Raw genomic sequence first — 19,315 nt, 5'->3', positions numbered from 1 at the left:
ATACTATTATATAACTATTGCTTGTGAATGCATATATATATACCAAGTCAATTTTTTTTTATTAAAAAGAAAAACATTTTGTTTTAAAGGTATTTATAAAAGTAGGAGAAAAACTATCATGCACTGTTTTCTTTTAAATACCTATATGCATTGACCAATGTTTCTAGTTATTTAGAATCCTCACCTAAGACTTTGAACCATATGGAATGTTGTAGGAATGTCATCATCTTGGGCTTCTCTGACACATATTGTGTTGATTAGATAACTTGGTTTGTATGAATTTACTACCAAGAGGTTTAGTATGGTTGAACCTTTGTGGTTCATATAGGTTTTTGCATATTGTGAAACCAATGGGTATTGACTTACATATTGCATAAGACTTGATATGCTACCTCATGATATATCCATAAGAATGTTGAGAATGTATATGTTGTATGTGCAATAATTGAGTGGGAGCTGCAACAATCCCACGTTTTTTTTAGCTGCTTGGATATTCAGATATACAGGTGCAAGCTATCTCACAGATCCGGATGATGCGAAGTCTACATCTGGATATATATTTATATTTGGAGGAGGTGCAGTTTCTTGAAAATCAAATAAATAAGATGTGACGAAATTGTCCATCATGAAGGCAGAGTACGTAGCATGCTGTTTGGTGATCGAGGAGACCGTATAGATTAAGAAATTTCTTAATCGACTTGACTTTCACCTTGTACGTTGTGAGACAGTAATAATTTTTTGCGACAGCACGGTGACGATATACGTGTCAAAGGAGTCACGATTCTATAAGAACTCCAAGCATATAAAACCATGTTTTTATCACCTGAAAAATGAGGTGAGATTGAGAAAGATCGAGATTTAGATAAATTAAATATTCTAGTGGGAGCACCTGCTAGTATTTGATATGCCAAATGGAACAACATACTATAATGTTGTTCACCCATGGAACCCAAATGTTTGGTGCTGGTTGTATGGCTACAAAAAGGATCAGCTTATTTGAAGAACTCTTTTGAGCCCATGAACATACGACCCCATGCGATGAGGGTATGTGCTGGTCTTTTGTGACAACAGGTCCATGATTCGCGATGCGATATGAAAGATGAGTTACGACCATTTTTTGAATGAGATCCGAGCAACAAAGAGAAAAATGTGTTGCTTCTATAAATCCTTTTGTAAAAGGATTGATGGCGAAAGCCATGATTAATGTATTGAGATAATCAGTAAAAATGCTTGAGAGATATTGTAATTGGGAGAGAGAGATGAGAATGAGAGAAAGTGAGAAAGAGAGAATGTAAGGCCTTCAAAGGCCAAGTGGGAGATGTTGGGTTTATGTGGCCTTTAAAGGCCTTATGAGTGCTTGTAAAATGAAATGATATAGTAGAACATGAACTCAGTGGGAGTGTGGTCCCTTGTGGACCATACTAAGCAAACAATGGTTTGCTGATACCCATCTGTGCTTAACGAACTAGGCCAGTTGGTTGGAAAAAACCCGTGTTACTTGGACATGAAGAACAAATCGATGAGGGTTTATGGGTTAGCCCTTGATGAGGTCGGAGGACATGCCCGGATAAGTGAGCCGAGGGACTGTGTGACCCTTGTGTGTGATGGTGGCCTACAGAGATAGGGGTCAAAACCTCATCCATGTATCATCACACGGCATGCATATCGATAGATCGTTCGAAAAAGCTAAAAATCTGCCTTTGAGGGTGAAGCGTATGCATATGCAAGAGATACCCCTATGTGTCATAGAGCTGTAGTCGCATAAAGTATTGGTGACCTTGACTTGTCTCTAAGGGAGGACCTGAAATCCACATACTAGGATTGCGATCTCTTAGCTCATCGATCGGACTTTGGTGACCCGCTAATGAGGCCCTGCATAGACTGTGGGTCATGGGAAACACTGGGTCCAATAAAGCAAGTATACTCTGTAGTCCAGAGTTGAAGGTGGAGTGCCCCATGATTGTTGATTCCTAAACCATATGGATCCTTTTCCCATCAAATTAATTTAATTGTGTTTGTTGTATAATGAAAATTATTTTAAGATTATTATTTAAATTTTTATGAACCCCTGGATATTTTATTTATAATTTTTAGATTTATAAAATTAAAGATATTAATTTTACAATTATTTAAATATTCAAATAATATTCTAAAATCATTTTATTAATTTTAAATATATAAAAAATTCATGGGGGCCCATTGTGCACATGGCCCAGCCATATTTTTAGAAGGTCAGGCCCACGAATGCCTCCCTTGGGTGGCACGCCCCACCCTTATTCTCTTTCCTATTTTTTGTTGATATGGTATATGGTCATATGGTTGGAAGATATTGACTAAATATTGACTTGATATATCTTTGAAAGATTTTGTGGAAAGATTGAGTAGACTTGTGTTATTTTATGGTATACACAATATTTTGATTAGATTTAATTTATTTAATTTCTATTAATGATAAAATGGTTTAGGAAATGGAGATAATGGCTCATGCACCTTCCATAATGTTGGTGGCCCATCTATGGAATGGATGGCTCAGATCTCTCAACCCACAAGTCAATATTGATCGACGGTCTATGTTCATTCTTACAAGAAGAGGCAAGCCAAAGAAAACATTAAGAAACCTTAATCTTATTCAAAGTCTATAAGAAGGGATTGTCTCTACCAAAAAATCTCTACACCTTATCTTTCTATCTCTCTCTCTTAAGAAAGTTTATCTCTCTCATGTTTGATCTCTCTCTCCCTCATTGTGAAAGAACCTAAGAGTTTAAGTATGGATTTATGATTAAGGGTTTTAGGGTTTAGAAAAAAGAGAATTCATCTCTCTTAAATTAGGTTACTAAAAGAATTCACCTAGGGTTTGAGTTTGTGATAAAAAGGATTCATGTTCCATTGGTGTGGCTTGGCCGAAATTTGTTTTCCCAGTTCGAGATTGAAGCTAGACCGTTGATCCCGGGCCATCGGATGGTGGTAACTCGGTATAGGGTCTAATAAGCCCGGTTGAGGTAATCTCCGGCACTCTTCCTTTTGTTTTTTGTAATCTTATCTTTTATTCTCAAGCATAGTGCATAGTTGTTTCAATGACATCAAGTTGTTAAGATCTTGGTTTCATTGTTATGTTGATTTTATTTTGAAATTTATCTTATTATAATAAAGACCACCTATAAGTGATCTTTTGCCAAAAGAAATGGGAGAAGAAAAAAAAAATGTATTCCCCGGTAAAAGATCACATAGGTCTTTCTTTCATATACTTTAATAAAATATATTATACTATGTTATGTATATTTATATCTATATAGTTAATATGTATATGGTATCAAAAACAGTACCCAGAACTTATTTAAACCTTCCAGAACAAAACATTCAACTTTTCAGAACATTTAAAAACATTCAACTTTCCATAAAATGTCTTTTAGAAAAACAAGCGCACCCTTAGTGTTATAAAATGGTGCAAGAAGGAACAAACTGTGCATTAGATATTTATTTATTTTTTTGAAAATTCACCACAAATTTCATTACATCAAAAGAAAATTATAGGAAAGATGAAATCACCAAAAAACGTTGGTGTACTCCCCTTTAGCAAGAACATCAACCTCAGCATTACACTCTCTACAGCAATGCACAAGGCTCAAGGAAAACTGTGCATTAGAGTTTGATGCATACTTCGAGGCATATTATGGATATATGTTAGTCCCTCGAAGTTCCTTTCTCACATGTATATAAAGAAGCCAATAAAGTGGCCGAGGATTAGAAAAGTGTGATGATTTCTTCCTGAAATGTTTCAGAGGATTTTACTCTTTGTCGCATATTTCCTTGTATTAATATTGATCACCAATTTTTTGTAGCACGTTTCATTTTATCTGATGTTGCTAGTGTCTCTTGCCAAGAGTTGTATAAGAATTGATCATGTAACATATTCTTAGTCTATTAATGAATGGGTAAGGGCCTCATATCCCCACTTATTAACCAAAAAACAAAAAAAACAAAACATTGATCACCAATAAAATATGGGATTGTTTGTATACAATAAGACCATTTACCTTTGATACAAGATAGTCACAATTACTTACAACCATTTGATGTGAAATTTGATAGCTTGGATGTGTTACAAAGTTCAAAAAAATTTCTTTTGAAGTTTAAGCTTGGTTAATAGAATAAATACAATCACCCAATTTCATATCCAATGGTCAAGATTAATTTGACCACCTTGTACCAAAGGTAAATGGTCTCATTTTATACTTTCTTATAAAGTATTAATCAATTTCTCTTATAATAGGATTTCGGATTTATTGCTCTCTCAGTACTCAGATCTACTTGCGCTTTTGAAAGAGGTGTACATTCCTCAGGATATCGATGCTATTAATGAGGTAGTTTGGGAAATTGATAAAAATGAGATTTACTCGGTCAAATCCATGCATCACTTGTTGTTCAATGATAAAATTAAATGGTCTATGCCGATACTTGCTTGCTTGTGGAAGTGGCCTTTACCTCTAAAAGTGCACGGTTTTTAGTGATTGGCGACCCAAGATAGAGTGCTTACTATAGACAACCTCATAAAGAGAGGGGAAATTTTAACTAATAGCTGTTTGATGTGTAAGGAGGATGGGGGAATCTGGAGACCATCTTTTCCTTCATTGTCCCTTTGCTTTACATATTTGGACGTGGTTTGTTGAGAAGCTAAGAGTGGCTTTAGTCATGCCAGCGTCGGTGATAGGGATCTTACAGTTGCTCTCCCAAAAATTGGGTGTGGTGTAGCAAATTTCAAGAGGCGTTATCCTTTGGGAAATTTGGAAAGAGATAAATAGGAGAGTTTCTTAGGGTGTTTGTATGCTTTTTGGAAAAGTGCTGAACGTAATTCTACATGATGTATGGCTCTATCTTTCTGTTACTCTATGTGGTAAGGACATCACTGAAGTGGATGTCAAGAGAAATTTGAATACTATCTTCCATTTCAATACTTATAAATGTCGGGTTATAGGCAGATGGATAGCTCCGTCAGCTAGGGTGTCCAAACTTAACTTCGATAGTAGTTCAAAAGGCAACCCCGGGACAAGCAGGATTTGGAGGGTGCTACGAGACTGGCTAGGCAATGTGATTTTTTCGTATACGAGGCCACTTGGGGTTAGGAATACTAATTATGCTGAGCTATACACCCTCCTTTGTGGGTTGCGAATTATTATGGAGAGGAAGCTAAAGATTGAATTCATCATTGAGGGTGATTCTCTTAATGTGATTTTGTGGTGCAAAAAAGAACAACTGCTTCCATGGGACTTCAAGGCTTTATTGCTGCAGATTTTGGATCTCTCCTCTCTCTATTTTTTTTGTTCATGTTTACAAGGAGGCTAATGTTGACAGACTTTCTTGCCAAATGAGGTTCCTCCCTTCCTTTTGTTTCTATTTCGGACTTTGTAATTACATTTTAGTTCAATAAAGTTGTGGAATTTCTATCAAAAAAATAAAATAAAAAATTTCAGCAAAGCCTCACCTCATAACTCAATGAAAATTGCAATTTAAGTACTAAAAACCTTGACATGGATCATTTTGGCTTGAACATCTTGTTTATGAAAAAATATTAAGATTTAACGCTCTAAAAACAGTGTATGTTACAAAAAAAATATTATATACTACAAGACCATTACCTTTGGAATAGGGAAATCGCAATTATTTACAATTATCCAATGTAAAATCTGATAGCTTGGATGTGTCATAAAATTCAAAAAATATTCTTTTGAACTTTGAGTTTGATCTATGAAATAAACGCAACCATCTAATTTCACATCCAATGATCAAGATTAATTATAAAAAAAATAAATAATTCTATTATATATTTTTCTTACAAAAGAACATCTAGACTGTGCATTTCATCTCCAAATTAAATGTTCATATATCCTCAACATTTGTACTTATCGTTTTAATTTCAAATTTTATAATTCATGTTGAAAATTGATTTTGAAGTATCATGAAGATTTCAATCGCCGAAAGTGCTTTCCCGGAGGATTTGAAGTGATGCGTATTTTGCTATATAGAAACCTCATCCACAAAATGAAAAAAATAAAGTAGATTATTCAATGTAGGCGGTGATATTAGATTCGAAATTTCTGAGTTGAGGCGGCTAAAGAGCGGCGAAGTTTTGTCAATTTTCTATACATTTGCTGCTGTGGTGATGATGATTTCGGCAAGGTGGGGACGTCTTTTCAGCATAACCTTTTCTTCAATTTTTCATTCCAATGTTTTATTATTCCTGTGTCGCTTCCCAAAAAGAGGCAAGCCGTCCAATCCTTCCCAAGAGAAACACACAGAGACGTCCGTGCAGTCCCATCCCCAACAAATTCTCCCAAACTTCACTCTCAAATCACAAATTTGCCCCTCCTCTGTAAGGCCTCTCGCCCTCTCATACAACCTAAAAAGCTTCACATTGTACGGTCACCAAAATTTGAGAGGGAAAAATTTATACAGGGCTTAATCTCTAAACAATCAAATTAAAACCTACCTCAAAACTGTCATTGAAAAAGTTGTTTCGATGGTCAAGTATTATCAAATTGATATTCTCGACATCAAAAAAGTATGGGCATGAGAAGTTTTAGAAGTAATTCATCTTCTAATGCATTTTTAAACCCGTCAATTTTTCATATGCTTGATCTTACACTATTTTTTAAACTAATAATAAAAATATAATTTCAAACTATCACAAAATTTTATAGTATTGAAATCATATTTCCAAACACTATTTAAAGGTAGGCTCTAATTTAATTGTTTAAAGCCACAATTTTATACAAACTGCACCCAATTTAAAAATAACAACAGAATTATATATATATATAACAGTGAAATCGAGAAACAAATGGAAAGGGACACCGTTTCTATGCCACGAGCCCTACGGTAAAAATGTAGCCTTGGCAATAAATATATTTTTTAATTAAAATTTATCTTAATTTTTAAAAATATATAATCTCCAACATGGAAATCATAAATATAATTTTTTTAAAAAAAACTTAAAAGTAATATTTATATTAAAAAACATTTAGACCGACTTCACGTCGGGTCGAGTCTGCAAACTGACACGAGGGCGGGCATCGGGCACGTGCCCAGGCCAAACATAAATGATGACAAAAAAAAGAAAAAACAAGACAAAAATTAGAGTCCGGCCCTCATGATGTGGAAAGAGTTTCGAAACTTGCAGGTACGATTAAGAGAGTAAGAGAGGTCACAAACAAACAGATAGATAATATGTACAAGCTTGTGTATTGTTGTTCAATTAGAGAGATAGGAGGTCAGGAGCAGCGGGAGGGTTGGTGAGCATGTGCACCACCTCCCGCATAGTGGGCCTCTGCACGCTCTGCTCCTCCACGCACAGCATCGCCACCCTGAACAGGTGGGTGACCGAGTGCAGGGGGTAAGCGGTGAGGAGAGTATCGACCACCTGACTCACCACCGAAACCATGTCCGGCGAGCACTCAGCCATCTTGCGCACCCACCGTGCCAGGTCCACCCCTTCCCCGAACTCCCCCACCGGCTTGCGCCCGGTGATCAGCTCGAGCAGCACCACCCCGAAGCTGTAGACATCCGTCTTCTCGTCCACCTTCAGCGTATATGCATACTCTGCACGCACCCAACATTTCTACTGTTACTCTCTCTCATTCATCACCCTAGCTGCAACCTATCTTTCTCGCTCACCTCAATAATTCAGCACTTGATAAACTCTCTTTTCTATGGTCTTTTGCACCATCAAAAAAGAAAACAGAGGGAATCCAGTGCACTAGGCTTAAAGAAATCACCCACTAAAGAACTTGGGCCCAAGCCTAAAAGACCACAAGAGAATCTTCCAAGAAATTTGCAAAACTTGGGTTCTACATTATTCCACCATTAACGAAACCAATTATATATAGCCAAGGCTCTAAACAAACACCTCAAAAATTTCATGTATATTTTGATGCCCAAATATCCTCAAATTCATTATCTTGACATAAAGATGCATGTACAAGAGAAAAATAAATAAATTTCAACTTTTGAAAAATATTGCTATCTTGTAACAAATTTTTGGATGGTCAACTTTCAAAAAATTTTAAGTTTTCATAGATACGCTCAATCCATGCTATTTTTGAAGCTTTAAATTTTTATAATTAAAGACGAAAATATATTCTAAAATTATCACAAAGCTTTCTAGTATTGAAACCACATTTCTCCATATTATTTAAATGTGCGTTTTACTTTGTTTTAATGTGATTGTTTAGAACATCGGTTCTATACAAGGGGTAAGTTTATAGAACCGAGGCTCTAAACAATCAAATTAGAGCCCAGTTCAAAAATTTCACTTAAAGAAGTTGTGATCCTCAAATCGATCATCTCGACATCAAAATGTATAGACATGGAATAAAATAGATTTCAAGTTTTGAAAATAATGCCTCACAACACATTTACATTTTGGATAGGCAATTTTTAATATTTTCATAGATATGCTCAATCTAGATTGTATTTTTGAAGCTTTAAATTTTATAATTAAATATAAAACATATTTTAAAAATATCATAAAGATTTTTAGTATTGAAACTATATTCTTCAACGCTATAAGAAGGTGTGCTCTACTTCGATTGTTTAGAGCCTGCCTCGGCTCTTTACAAATGGCACCCTTAACGAAAGGACCCTGCGGCCAAGCCCGCCCGCAGGTGTACATGTAGAAATGCAATCCTCTTAATAAATCTATTTTTTGAGATAGATTTTAGGACTTAATTTTTAAAGACATCCAATATCTAACGTGGGTAAACATTTCTGGTAAGAAAACTATACTGTTAGAACGCTACTTTCTATAGATGAAATACCTACTTGCATCCATCTTAAAGAGGGATGCTTTACACTTTCGGAAAGAAATGCCGTTGAGCACATGCACATTTTTCCTAACAAAAATCAAGCCATGATTCTGACAGTAGAGAGAGCAAGAAACAGAGACCACCCATCAAAAAGAGACCCATACAACCAAAACAATAGGTCACAATAGGACGGACTGCGCCCGGCTCGTCATGTATTCCAAATAGAGCCGGGCCGGGCAGGGCAGGGCAGGGCAGGGCAGGGCAGGGCAGGCCGAAAACAAATGAAGTAATACTTAAAAAAAAAAATGAGAAAGAAAGAGAGAGAGGGGACCTGGAGCGATGTAGCCATAGGATCCGGCTACGGTGGACATGCTCTGGGAGGCGGCTGCATCCTGCATGAACTTGGCGAGGCCAAAGTCAGCGACATGAGCCTCCAAGGTGGAATCAAGCAATATGTTATTAGACTTAACATCCCTATGAATAATCATGGGGCAGCAATCGTGGTGCAAATAACACAAGCCCGTGGCGGCCTCCACCGCAATCCTGCACCTCGTCTCCCACCCCAAAACCTGCCCACCTTTCCTCCCATGCAACACCTCACCCAAGCTCCCATTCCTCATGTACTCGTACACCAGCAAATTCGTCTCCTTATTTGAGCAGAACCCCAGCAGCCGCACGATATGCCTGTGCCTTATCCTCCCCAGCGTCTGGATTTCCGCCGAGAACCCACGGTCGTCGTCCGATTTCTCCACTGTGGTTCTCAGCCTTTTGATGGCCACCTCTTGGCCGCTCGGCATCACGCCTCTGTACACGACCCCGGCTCCTCCACTCCCTATCATGTTCTCTTCTTTTAAGCATTGAAGCACGTCCATGTAACTGAAATCGAGCCTCTGAAACGCAGTGAGCTTCCATGCCTTTTCGCTTTTCCTCTTCGCCTCCCTTGCCTTCATCATGCGTACAAAAACAGCTGCAAATACACCCAAGGCCAGTAACACGATGAGAGAAACCAGCATTTTCAAGCTGGTTTTTGCGCCGTGTTCCCCACCATTCTCGCTCGGGACATGTTTCCGGGAACAGGGGTATCGCAGCGGGCTACCGCAGAGATCAGGGTTTCCCATAAACGAGCTCATGTTGAATGCCGCGAATTGCCCACCTGTGGGGACGATGCCGGAGAGCTGGTTATATGAGAGGTCAAGCGACGTGAGGCTCTGCATCCACTTCATCTTTGCAGGAATCTCACCTGAGAGATGATTTCCGGACAGATTGAGAACATTGAGTATGTGGAGGTCGGCGAGCTCATCAGGGATTGTTCCGGCTAGTTGGTTGTTGCTTATATCAACAGAGTACAAAGAGGAGCATCGACCAAGAGCGGCCGGAATCTTCCCGGAAAACTTGTTGTTGCTGAGGTTGAGCTTTGATAGCTGCTGGAGCTCCCCAATTCCTTGTGGGATCTCTCCCGAAAACTGGTTGCCTTCCAGAGAGAGAGTCTGCAGTCCAGTAAGGTTTGAAATGGAAGATGGAATGCTCCCTGTAAAGAGATTGTTGGAGAGTATAAGCTCTCCAAGCACAACAGAGGCTGAAATCCTCGACGGAAGTTTGCCAGAAAGGTAATTGTCGGTGAGCTCAATCATATCGGCTAATGGTAGGTTCAGAAATCCTTCAGGAATCGACCCATTCAAGAAATTCTTCGCCAGGCGAACTCTAGTCAGAGATTTACATATGCCGAGTGATTCTGGTATTGGGCCAAAGAAGTAGTTGTCGAGAAGAATCAAGACCTGAAATCTACCACCAAAACAGAGAGCTGACGGTATCAATCCCGTCAATCTGTTGGCCGTGAGATCGAGTTTCAGAAGCCTGCCATTTCGGCCGAGATTTTCAGGCAGTGAGCCAGTAAAATTGTTCTCCCATAGTTGCAAAACCTCAAGGTTTGGGAGCTCTGCTATAAATGGAGGGACCGCACCATGAAGATTGTTTCTGAAGAGGTTAAGCAGGGTAAGCTCTCTAAGCTCTGAAAAGCCTTCCGGCAACTCTCCAGTAAGCTGGTTATTTGACAAATCCAAAGATTTCACGCTCTTTAGGCCGGAAAGCTCCGCTGGAATCTCCCCGGAAAATCTATTCATCTGCAAAAACAATGTATCCAAAAACTTTAATTGTCCTAGAGTCGCCGGAATCTGGCCGGATAAATTACATGATGCCAGATCGAGGCGAACAAGCTTGGCGAAAAGACCAAACTCGGAGGGAATACCTCCGCTGTACGAATTATAGTAGCCAAGATACATCTCTCTAAGGTTTGATAACATGCTTAGCTCTCCTGGTATGTGACCAGAAAGCGCGTTTCCATTGAGGCCCAAGTACTCCAAACTCTCAACTCCTCCATAACTGGTGAGAATCTCGCCGCTGAAGTAGTTTCCACCAAGTTGGAGGTGACGAAGCCCTTTGAGCGAGGCGACCTCGTGAGGAAGAGGGCCTGAGAAATTGTTATTGTAGGCGTCAAGAACCTCGAGTTCCTGCAACCCTGAAAAGGTCGTCGGGATGTCCCCAGATAAATCGTTGTTGGAGATATTAAGGAAACGGAGAGACCTGAGGTGCCCAATTTGGGGTGGGAGGTTTCCAGTGAGATTGCTGCTGGAAAGGGTGACATTGACGAGTTTGTCGAGTAGGCCAATGTCGCCGAAGATGCGGCCATGGAGAGGGATGAAGCAAATGTTGAGGGCCACCACCCGAGCCTCGTCATTGCAGGTAACGCCACTCCATAGACAGTGGTCTTTTCCCGTCTCCCAATCCTTTAAGAAGGAGATTTTTTGCGGTTCCAATATCAAACCACGTTTGAGCTTTAGAAGCACTTCAGAATCATCTACACATTCACAGATGATTACAAACAGAGCAAGAAAGAGCAACGAGAAAGAAAAGCGATGCATTGCCGCTTCTGCTAAGGTGAAGAGGTGATGGAGAGAGGCGTTGAATTGAGAGAAGAGTGGTGAATAAATGGAAGGAGAAAAGGGTGAAGATGAATAAGATTCGATGCGTTTCATAGTGAAATATGAGGAATTTTCAGCAGAGAATCAAAGGAGAGTGGCACAAAACGGGCGTGAGAAAGAAGACTCGCACGCATTGCATTTTCAATCACTCTCCCTTTCTCTCTCGTATACCATTCCAAATGAGGGCGGGCTTTCCGCTAGTGACTGTACGCCGTCAGCCTATGGCGACTCGTGAATGCAGCCAACTGGACTTGACGGCAGTTTCCAGTTCACTAACGGCGCTGTTACGTTATGTTCATGCCATGAGATGTGGGTCGCGATCGTACGGCTCTTGACTGTCGGTACAACAGATCGACGGCCGGTGTTTCGCACTTGTGAATTCAGCACACGTGTCGTTAAAATCGTGCGAGAGATGTGAGATCGACAGCTCGTTCAACTTTGGCCGTACAACGTCTGTTGGAAAATGACGGAACTGCCCATATGCGAAATGGGTGGGTTAAAAGTGGGCCTTTTGAGTTGTGGCACGCACCACAATCGATGCGGATTTGGTGACTTTTAAAGGGCAGTAGTGGAAAAGGGCCAGAAGACGAGATGTGGACAAGTGGGAGTTGTCTGCTTTCTGGTGCATCATGGGTCTACGACTCCACAGTACGACGCTAGGCCTTTGGGCTCTGACATTGAAAAATTACCTTTTTAACACCTTTTCTTTTTATTTTCTGGTCACTCTTTCTTGATATTTCGCCTTTTTTTTTTTTTGAGAAAAGGTTGCTATGAGTGGGCCGATTCGTCTATCCATATTTGTCCTTCCTCCAATTTGGAGATGGATTTTGGATCAAAAAATTTAAGTTGCTCATAATTTATACCATGGTGAATATAAATATAAAAGAAAATTTTATTTTTAAAAATAAAAAGTAGGGTGTGATTTCTATAAGGATGTAATTTTAAAACAATCTAATTAATGCACATCTCCAAATTTTATCTAGTTTTGATGTAAAAAATTATTAGGATTATAAAAAAGTTTAATTTCATATCTAATTATAGAATTTTAAACTCAAAAGATGGTAAAAATCAAGTCAACCTTTATGCATATGAAAATCTTCAAAATTGACAGGTTTAGATAATGTATTGCATGATGCACTATTTTCATAACTTAAAACCTTTTCTTTTTTTTTTTTTTATTTTTTTTTCATATTCATATCAAGATGACCATTTAGAGGGTCTTTCAATACTAAAAGAACTTTTATTCGATAGATTTTTTAGGTGCATCTTTAATTTTACATTTTAAGATCTTATATAAACTTTTTTAATAACTTTTTATGCATTTATTTAGTAGTGCAGTTTGTATGGAGCTGAGGCTCTAAACAATCAAAGATAGTATCGATAAATGTGGTTTTAATATTGAATATCTTTATGATAGTTTTAAAATATAGTTTTATCTTTAATTATAGAATTTGAAGCTTCAAAAATAGTGTAGGTCGAGCAATCTATGGAAACTTGAAAAATATTGAAAATTGACGGTCCAAAAATGCGTTACAAGATGCACTATTTCCAAAACTTGAAATCCTTTTTTTTTTCCATGTCCACGCATATTGATGTCGAGATGATCAATATGAGGATATTGGAGCATCAAAACAATCCCTTCTAGTGAAATTTTTGAAGTGGACTCTAATTTGATTATTTAAGGCCTCGGCTCTATATTAACTTTTTTCTTTGTTTAGGCCTTTGGTTTATATATTTTTGTGGCACCTCCACCTTTCAGCATCCATCTTCAAAATATATGTTAGTTTCTTCAAGGAACGCATATGTAAAAGTGTCTTACAGTTTTTTTACACTCCTAAGAAATGATTAATTTTTGTTATAAGGAGGTCACAATTATTTTGATTTTCATTTTTGTTACCCAATTATCATTTTTGTTACCCAATTAATTCCCCAATCATGCAATTTTTCATCTAATAGTGAATAACGATATGTGACCTCCTCATAACAAAAATGGATGAAAAGTATAACGAGGTGGTTAACCTAAAGTATGTTAGTTATTTTAAAAAATTATTATGTTTGGATACTTCAACTATTTTATTGAAAGAAAAATTTATCAAAATAACATGAGAGTTTACTTACTTAAGATTTTATTGTTCTCATTTAATTTTAAAAATCCCATTCAAAAGATGCAATTGGAATAGTTTGAAAAAGAATAAAATGTTAAAAAATTGACATTATAGGTTTTTGTAATTAAATTTCATTTATTAGAAAATTTATAATATGCCAACCGTGTAACATTAAAATAAGATTTACTTAAAAACTCTCAAGATAAGATGGTTCAAATGTTGAAAAATCCTCAAATTGATCATATTAACCTTGAGGTATATAGATTTGAAATAAATAAATAAATAAATGGCTTGGAGGTCACCATCCATTTTCATGATCTTTTAAGTATTGGGAAAGTATTTATAGGTTCCATCACTTGTTTTTAACCTCTAAATTGCATAACTAAGGGTAGAAATAGACTTTCAAGAGATCGCACGAGATTTCAGCACCGATATTGCATCATCTGATAGGGTTTGGAGGTCCTCACTTCAATTATTTAAAGTTTATGCCTTATTTTAATATTGATGCCTTACGCATAATAATAAAAAATAGTTATATAGTATTTGTTTTTGGTTTGAAACCTTGAGCGCATTACTCGTTAGCCGCACAAGTTACTTGATCCAAATTATTTAGAAAAATTATATAAAGAGATTATTTACTGGCAATACAATGAAGTTACAATCTCTCTTATATATCATATTTCAAGTCAGGTGGGTCCGAGTGTAACAATCATTAAAATCAAAGTTAAAAAATAAAAATAAAATCTCAACCATGCTCTCAATTTGACATTTAATGACTAGGAACAACTATGACCTCCTTACAATAAAGATAAATGGCCTCGTAGTATACAATCCGCAACAAAGATAAATGGTCTCGTAATATACAATCTCAATTATGTAATAACTCCTTATTTTTTGTTACAAACCCTATATATTATTTTTAATAAAGAAAGTTTGTTTTGAGTTTGGAACTAGGAATAAATAAAGTTTGCATGTTTCGACTTATTTAATCCACAAAAAAAAAAAAAAAAAAAAAGAAAAAAAGAAAAAAACGAATCGGTTTTGTGTGCCTTAAATTGGTCAAAATGTCCCAGTCTATTACGGATTCCACACTGAATAAAAATGTCACCACAATGACAGAAGTGTCGCTCTTTGAGATTTAGGCTATCGAATAGTGAACATAAAATACCAAATTTCCCTGTGCATATTAAATGTCGATTGGTGATTAATTGCTTTAGAAAGCCCATAAGAAAAGTAATCTCAAAAAATCATTGAGGTTATTGAATAAATCAATTAATCAACAATATTGTTACTTTAAAACTATCATTTTACTCGTACCACCATACTATTTTGTTAAAAATAAATGCCCATTCTCTGGATTTGAATCATAAACAAGCAGGTATCTTGATAATTTTGCACTACTTCAGTTGCCCAAGCCTAATGGTGTAAATATTTTTTATTGTTGTGAGTTTCAAACCCAAAACATATTTTTCATTAAAAAAATTTATTTTGAATGGAACCTATAATGAATAGGGAAATTTACAATCATTTTGTTGAAGCAATTCCAGCCAAATGAAAAAACTATCTCGGCTTATTTTAGCTTCCAAACCCTGAGCATGTATTTCTTTCATCATAGTATCTTGTTGGTTTGTGATATGGAGTATGTAGATACCATTGTTTGCTCAGTATTTCAAATCATGAATAGAGGCGTTTAAATTTGTGAACATATTTTCGTCAAAGACCCTGATATTTATTTTATCAATGTTATTTGTATTATATATAATATATATATTAATCATATAAATAATATATTGTTTTATATTATACTATATTATATAACATTAGATAATATATTTCAGTATAAATTATTAGTATAATATTAGATAATATATTTCAGTATAAATTATTAGTATAATATGAAATATATTCATATTATATATTATGTGCGGTTTGTATAGAGCCTAGGATCTAAACAATCAAATTTGAGCCCACCTTGAAATAGTATTAAGAAATATGGTTTTAATACTGGTAAGTTTTGTGATAGCCTTAAATTATATTTTCATTAGTTATAAAATTTAAAGCTTAAAAAATAGTGTATATCAATCAAATCTATGAAAACTTGAAAATCTTAAAAATTGACAATTGAAAAATGTGTTACAAGATGCACTATTTCCAAAACTTAAAATTCATTTTTTTCTCATGTCCATGCATCTTGGTGCCGAGATGATCAATTTGATGATATTCGGGCATCAAAACAACCTCTTCTTGTGAAAGTTTTGAGGTAGGCTCTAATTTGATTGTTTAGAGCCTAGGCTCTGTATAAACTTTTCCCTTTATTATATGTAATTATATATTAAACATATATAATAATATATTATTTTGTATTATATGACATTACATAATATATATCAATATAGTTTGATATTATAATACTATCTATAATAGTAGTATTATCAATATATATATATATATATTAACATTTCAGCATGTAATCAAACACAATACTCAAAATTTCTTTAAAATTCCAGTATATTATCAAACACCGCAACTGGAACTTATTTAACGCTTCCTAAACAAAGAAGCCCACTTCCTAGCAAAAAAGAACTAATTTTTCCAGAGACTATTTATCTTCAAGCAAACTTTCAGCCCACAAACACACCCTTAGAGGTACTTATATGAGATTATCTTATTACTTTAATTATGTTATAAATTGATTGATTTGATCACCCTGTCTAAAAATCCATACTAGAATATTTAGGATTCGAAATCCTAGATCGTTCTAGATGCATTTCAGGTTTAGGTCCATGATTTTGCAGCTCAAATAATAGTATAATCCACAAAAAATTTAAACAAAGGGTCTAAAAAAAAGTTTTAAAAGTTTATTTTATAATTCAAAATCCAAGTTTCTTGGTTATGAGTGTGATGGTCAAAATTATCTTCTAAAAGTTTGGGTCCCAAATCCACCTTTAAATATATATTTTTGAGAGATAATGGAGAACCAAGATTCATGTAGTCGATCCAATTAATTGTAAAACAGCTAAAATGATGACGATTTTGAGAGATATGTGTTTAATAAGTGATCATGTTGATGAACCAAAACTGATCCTTTTCTAGATACACTTTTGATTTTGCTGATTGCCATGCCATTCATATTTCCTCTTATGTTATTATTTTCAAGATGCATAAAGGAAATAGCATATCATCTTAGGTGTTGTGTGCGGAAGCTTTAAATCCGATGAGTTGATTTTTGGTAAATAAAATATAATAAATAATGCATAAAACAAATATCATAGCAACATAAAGATTTCCGTAGTTCACCTCAGAAGGGCTACATCCACGGGCACGACAAACTGAAATCCGTATACCAATAAAAGTTACAAAGATTTTGAAACAAATCTTGACAAAAAACACAATCGAGCAAATCTTTTTAAACTACTTTCCCTTTTACCAATCATTATCAACAGCACCAGATAGAGACGTGGGATCAACAATAAATTGATTTTCTCTCTAACTAAAAAAAAAATTGCCTAAAATATCTACGGTTTCTAAATAAAAAGAAAACAATTCAAAATCTCTATGGGAACTGTTTCTCAAACATCTCGATCTTCAATAGTCTAAAAAGGCACCATCATAATGTTTCTCTCCATAGAATGATCTCTTCTCTCTAAGAGGAAACCTTGCATCTTATGCACAGGAGGTCATGTCCCCCTCTCTCTCTAGAGGAAGTCAGTGTTATTCCTATATGGTAACCCAATTAGGGCACATAATTCTCTGCACTTTCATCCCATATATATAAGATTAGGAATCCACATTAAATAAAAAACTTCTTAGTGATGTTACATATATTTCAAAAACTAAGAGATATATACAAAAGTCTTAATCATTTTGTATTTCTATTTCATTTAAGAAATTTATCAAATATTAATATCAATATCACCTAATAAGAAAATATCTCAATCCCACATAATATGGGATTTTCTAATGTGGGTGATTTTAGATAGCACCAAATCCAACATTAGGTTCATTTTGTTTTTGACAGATGAGGATTTAGAAAATCAAATCGTCATGTAGGATAGGAAAATGGATTGTATGGATTGCATTGGCATTGGACTAGAAGTTTCAGTATCAGAAACCCCTATGATGGTATGAAAATCTATTTTCAGCACTCATTATAAGATAGAAAACTTAAAAAATGGTGTAGATCGAGCCAATCTATAAGTGCTTAAAAAAGATAACAAGATGCCGTATTTTTTAAACTTCGAATCATTTTTTCTATATCCAGCATGAGATGATCAATTGAAGCCTTTCTAGTATCAAAACAAATTTTTATGATGTATTTTTTAGGTGTGCCCTACTATTTTATAAACTTTATACTTGCACCATTCCTCTAATCCATTTACTATTTTTGTTTCTATGTCACCACATAGGAAAAGTGCGTCCTAGGGCCATCACCCTAGGCTTGATAAAGAGAGATTAACGCCCACTTTAACATCACATTTCTAAGCGACTTATTTTGGTACCCTTCAAGAACGAATTTGAAGTATAGTTATCAAAACCAGACTGAATTGCCCGTCCGACTTGTAGAATCGATGATCGGACCCCTGTTGGGTTTGGCTGAATCGGTATTTTTTGAGAGCCGGTCAATAGTTGTTTGGTTGAACTGGTTTGACCGTCAGTTTTATCGTTTCTTTTGGAGGAACGAGATCAATCTCTTACCCATTTTTCATGCTCTTTTTGGCTTGATTTTTTCTTCTTTTTTTATTTTTTTATTTTTTTTCTATGCTCTTTTTTGGCTTGATTTTTTCTTCTTTTCTTATGTTTTTATTTTTTTTCTATTTTGATTGTACATGATATTTTATTTCCAAAAAAATCTCAAGATATTGGCAAAAATCATCACCCTAAATGTTAAAAGGAAAAGTTTCTTGCCTACCATTTTGGCATGCATTCTTTAATCGTTGCTGCATTTTCTTTTTTATTTAAAACTTTTTTTTTTGCTTGTTTCGTAATCGCTCATTTTCTCTCTCTTTAATGGGCCAAAGGTGCACCTAGTTCTTCTCAATTACATACTTCAACTTTATACTTCAACTTTATAAATAATGAAATCCTACGTTATATTAACTTTGGCATTAGAATCATGTAATTTTATTAAATTTTAAAATATTTCAATATTTAATGTTTTGCACAAAGTCGTAATATTTTAACGCAACTTTTTTGAAAAATCTCCTATTTTTACAATAGTTTTTATTGTTTTACCTAGCATTTTTCTTTTTTTATTGATTTTTTAAAATTTAGTCAATCTTTTCATTGCTGATACAATTACAATAGTTTTTATTGTTTTACCTAGCATTTTTCCTTTTTTACTGATTTTTTAAAATTTAGTCAATCTTTTCATTACTTATAAAAAAAGAACGTTTGACCAGTCAGAGGTTTTCAGTCGATCAGTCCCATAGCTGGT

General features: G+C 35.5%; 1 protein-coding gene across 1 annotated transcript; it reads right to left on the bottom strand.

The window, feature by feature from the left end:
* Positions 1–7,159: 7,159 nt before the first annotated feature.
* On the bottom strand, positions 7,160–12,750 carry LOC18446750 (uncharacterized). The gene is made up of 2 exons (XM_006856682.4): positions 9,130–12,750; positions 7,160–7,593 (listed from the first exon to the last, which is right to left on the bottom strand). The coding sequence occupies exons 1-2, from the start codon at positions 11,828–11,830 to the stop codon at positions 7,250–7,252; spliced, it is 3,045 nt and encodes a 1,014-aa protein (XP_006856744.4). The 5' UTR covers positions 11,831–12,750; the 3' UTR covers positions 7,160–7,249.
* Positions 12,751–19,315: the final 6,565 nt, after the last annotated feature.

This window comes from Amborella trichopoda, chromosome 9 (genome assembly GCF_054954075.1).
Source record: "Amborella trichopoda isolate Santa Cruz 75 chromosome 9, AtrichopodaSantaCruz75HAP2 v2.0, whole genome shotgun sequence".
Classification (NCBI taxonomy): Eukaryota; Viridiplantae; Streptophyta; class Magnoliopsida; order Amborellales; family Amborellaceae; genus Amborella; species Amborella trichopoda.
The sequence above is the reverse complement of the archived record's forward strand: the minus strand, read 5'-3'. Positions and strand labels throughout refer to the sequence as shown.

Excerpts from the sequence above, each read along its gene's own strand:
- LOC18446750 (XM_006856682.4), bottom strand. The coding sequence starts at position 11,830 with ATGAAACGCATCGAATCTTATTCATCTTCACCCTTTTCTCCTTCCATT. Across the intron at positions 7,594-9,129 it reads CTATGGCTACATCGCTCCAG|AGTATGCATATACGCTGAAG; the intron begins GTCCCCTCTCTC and ends GGGTGCGTGCAG.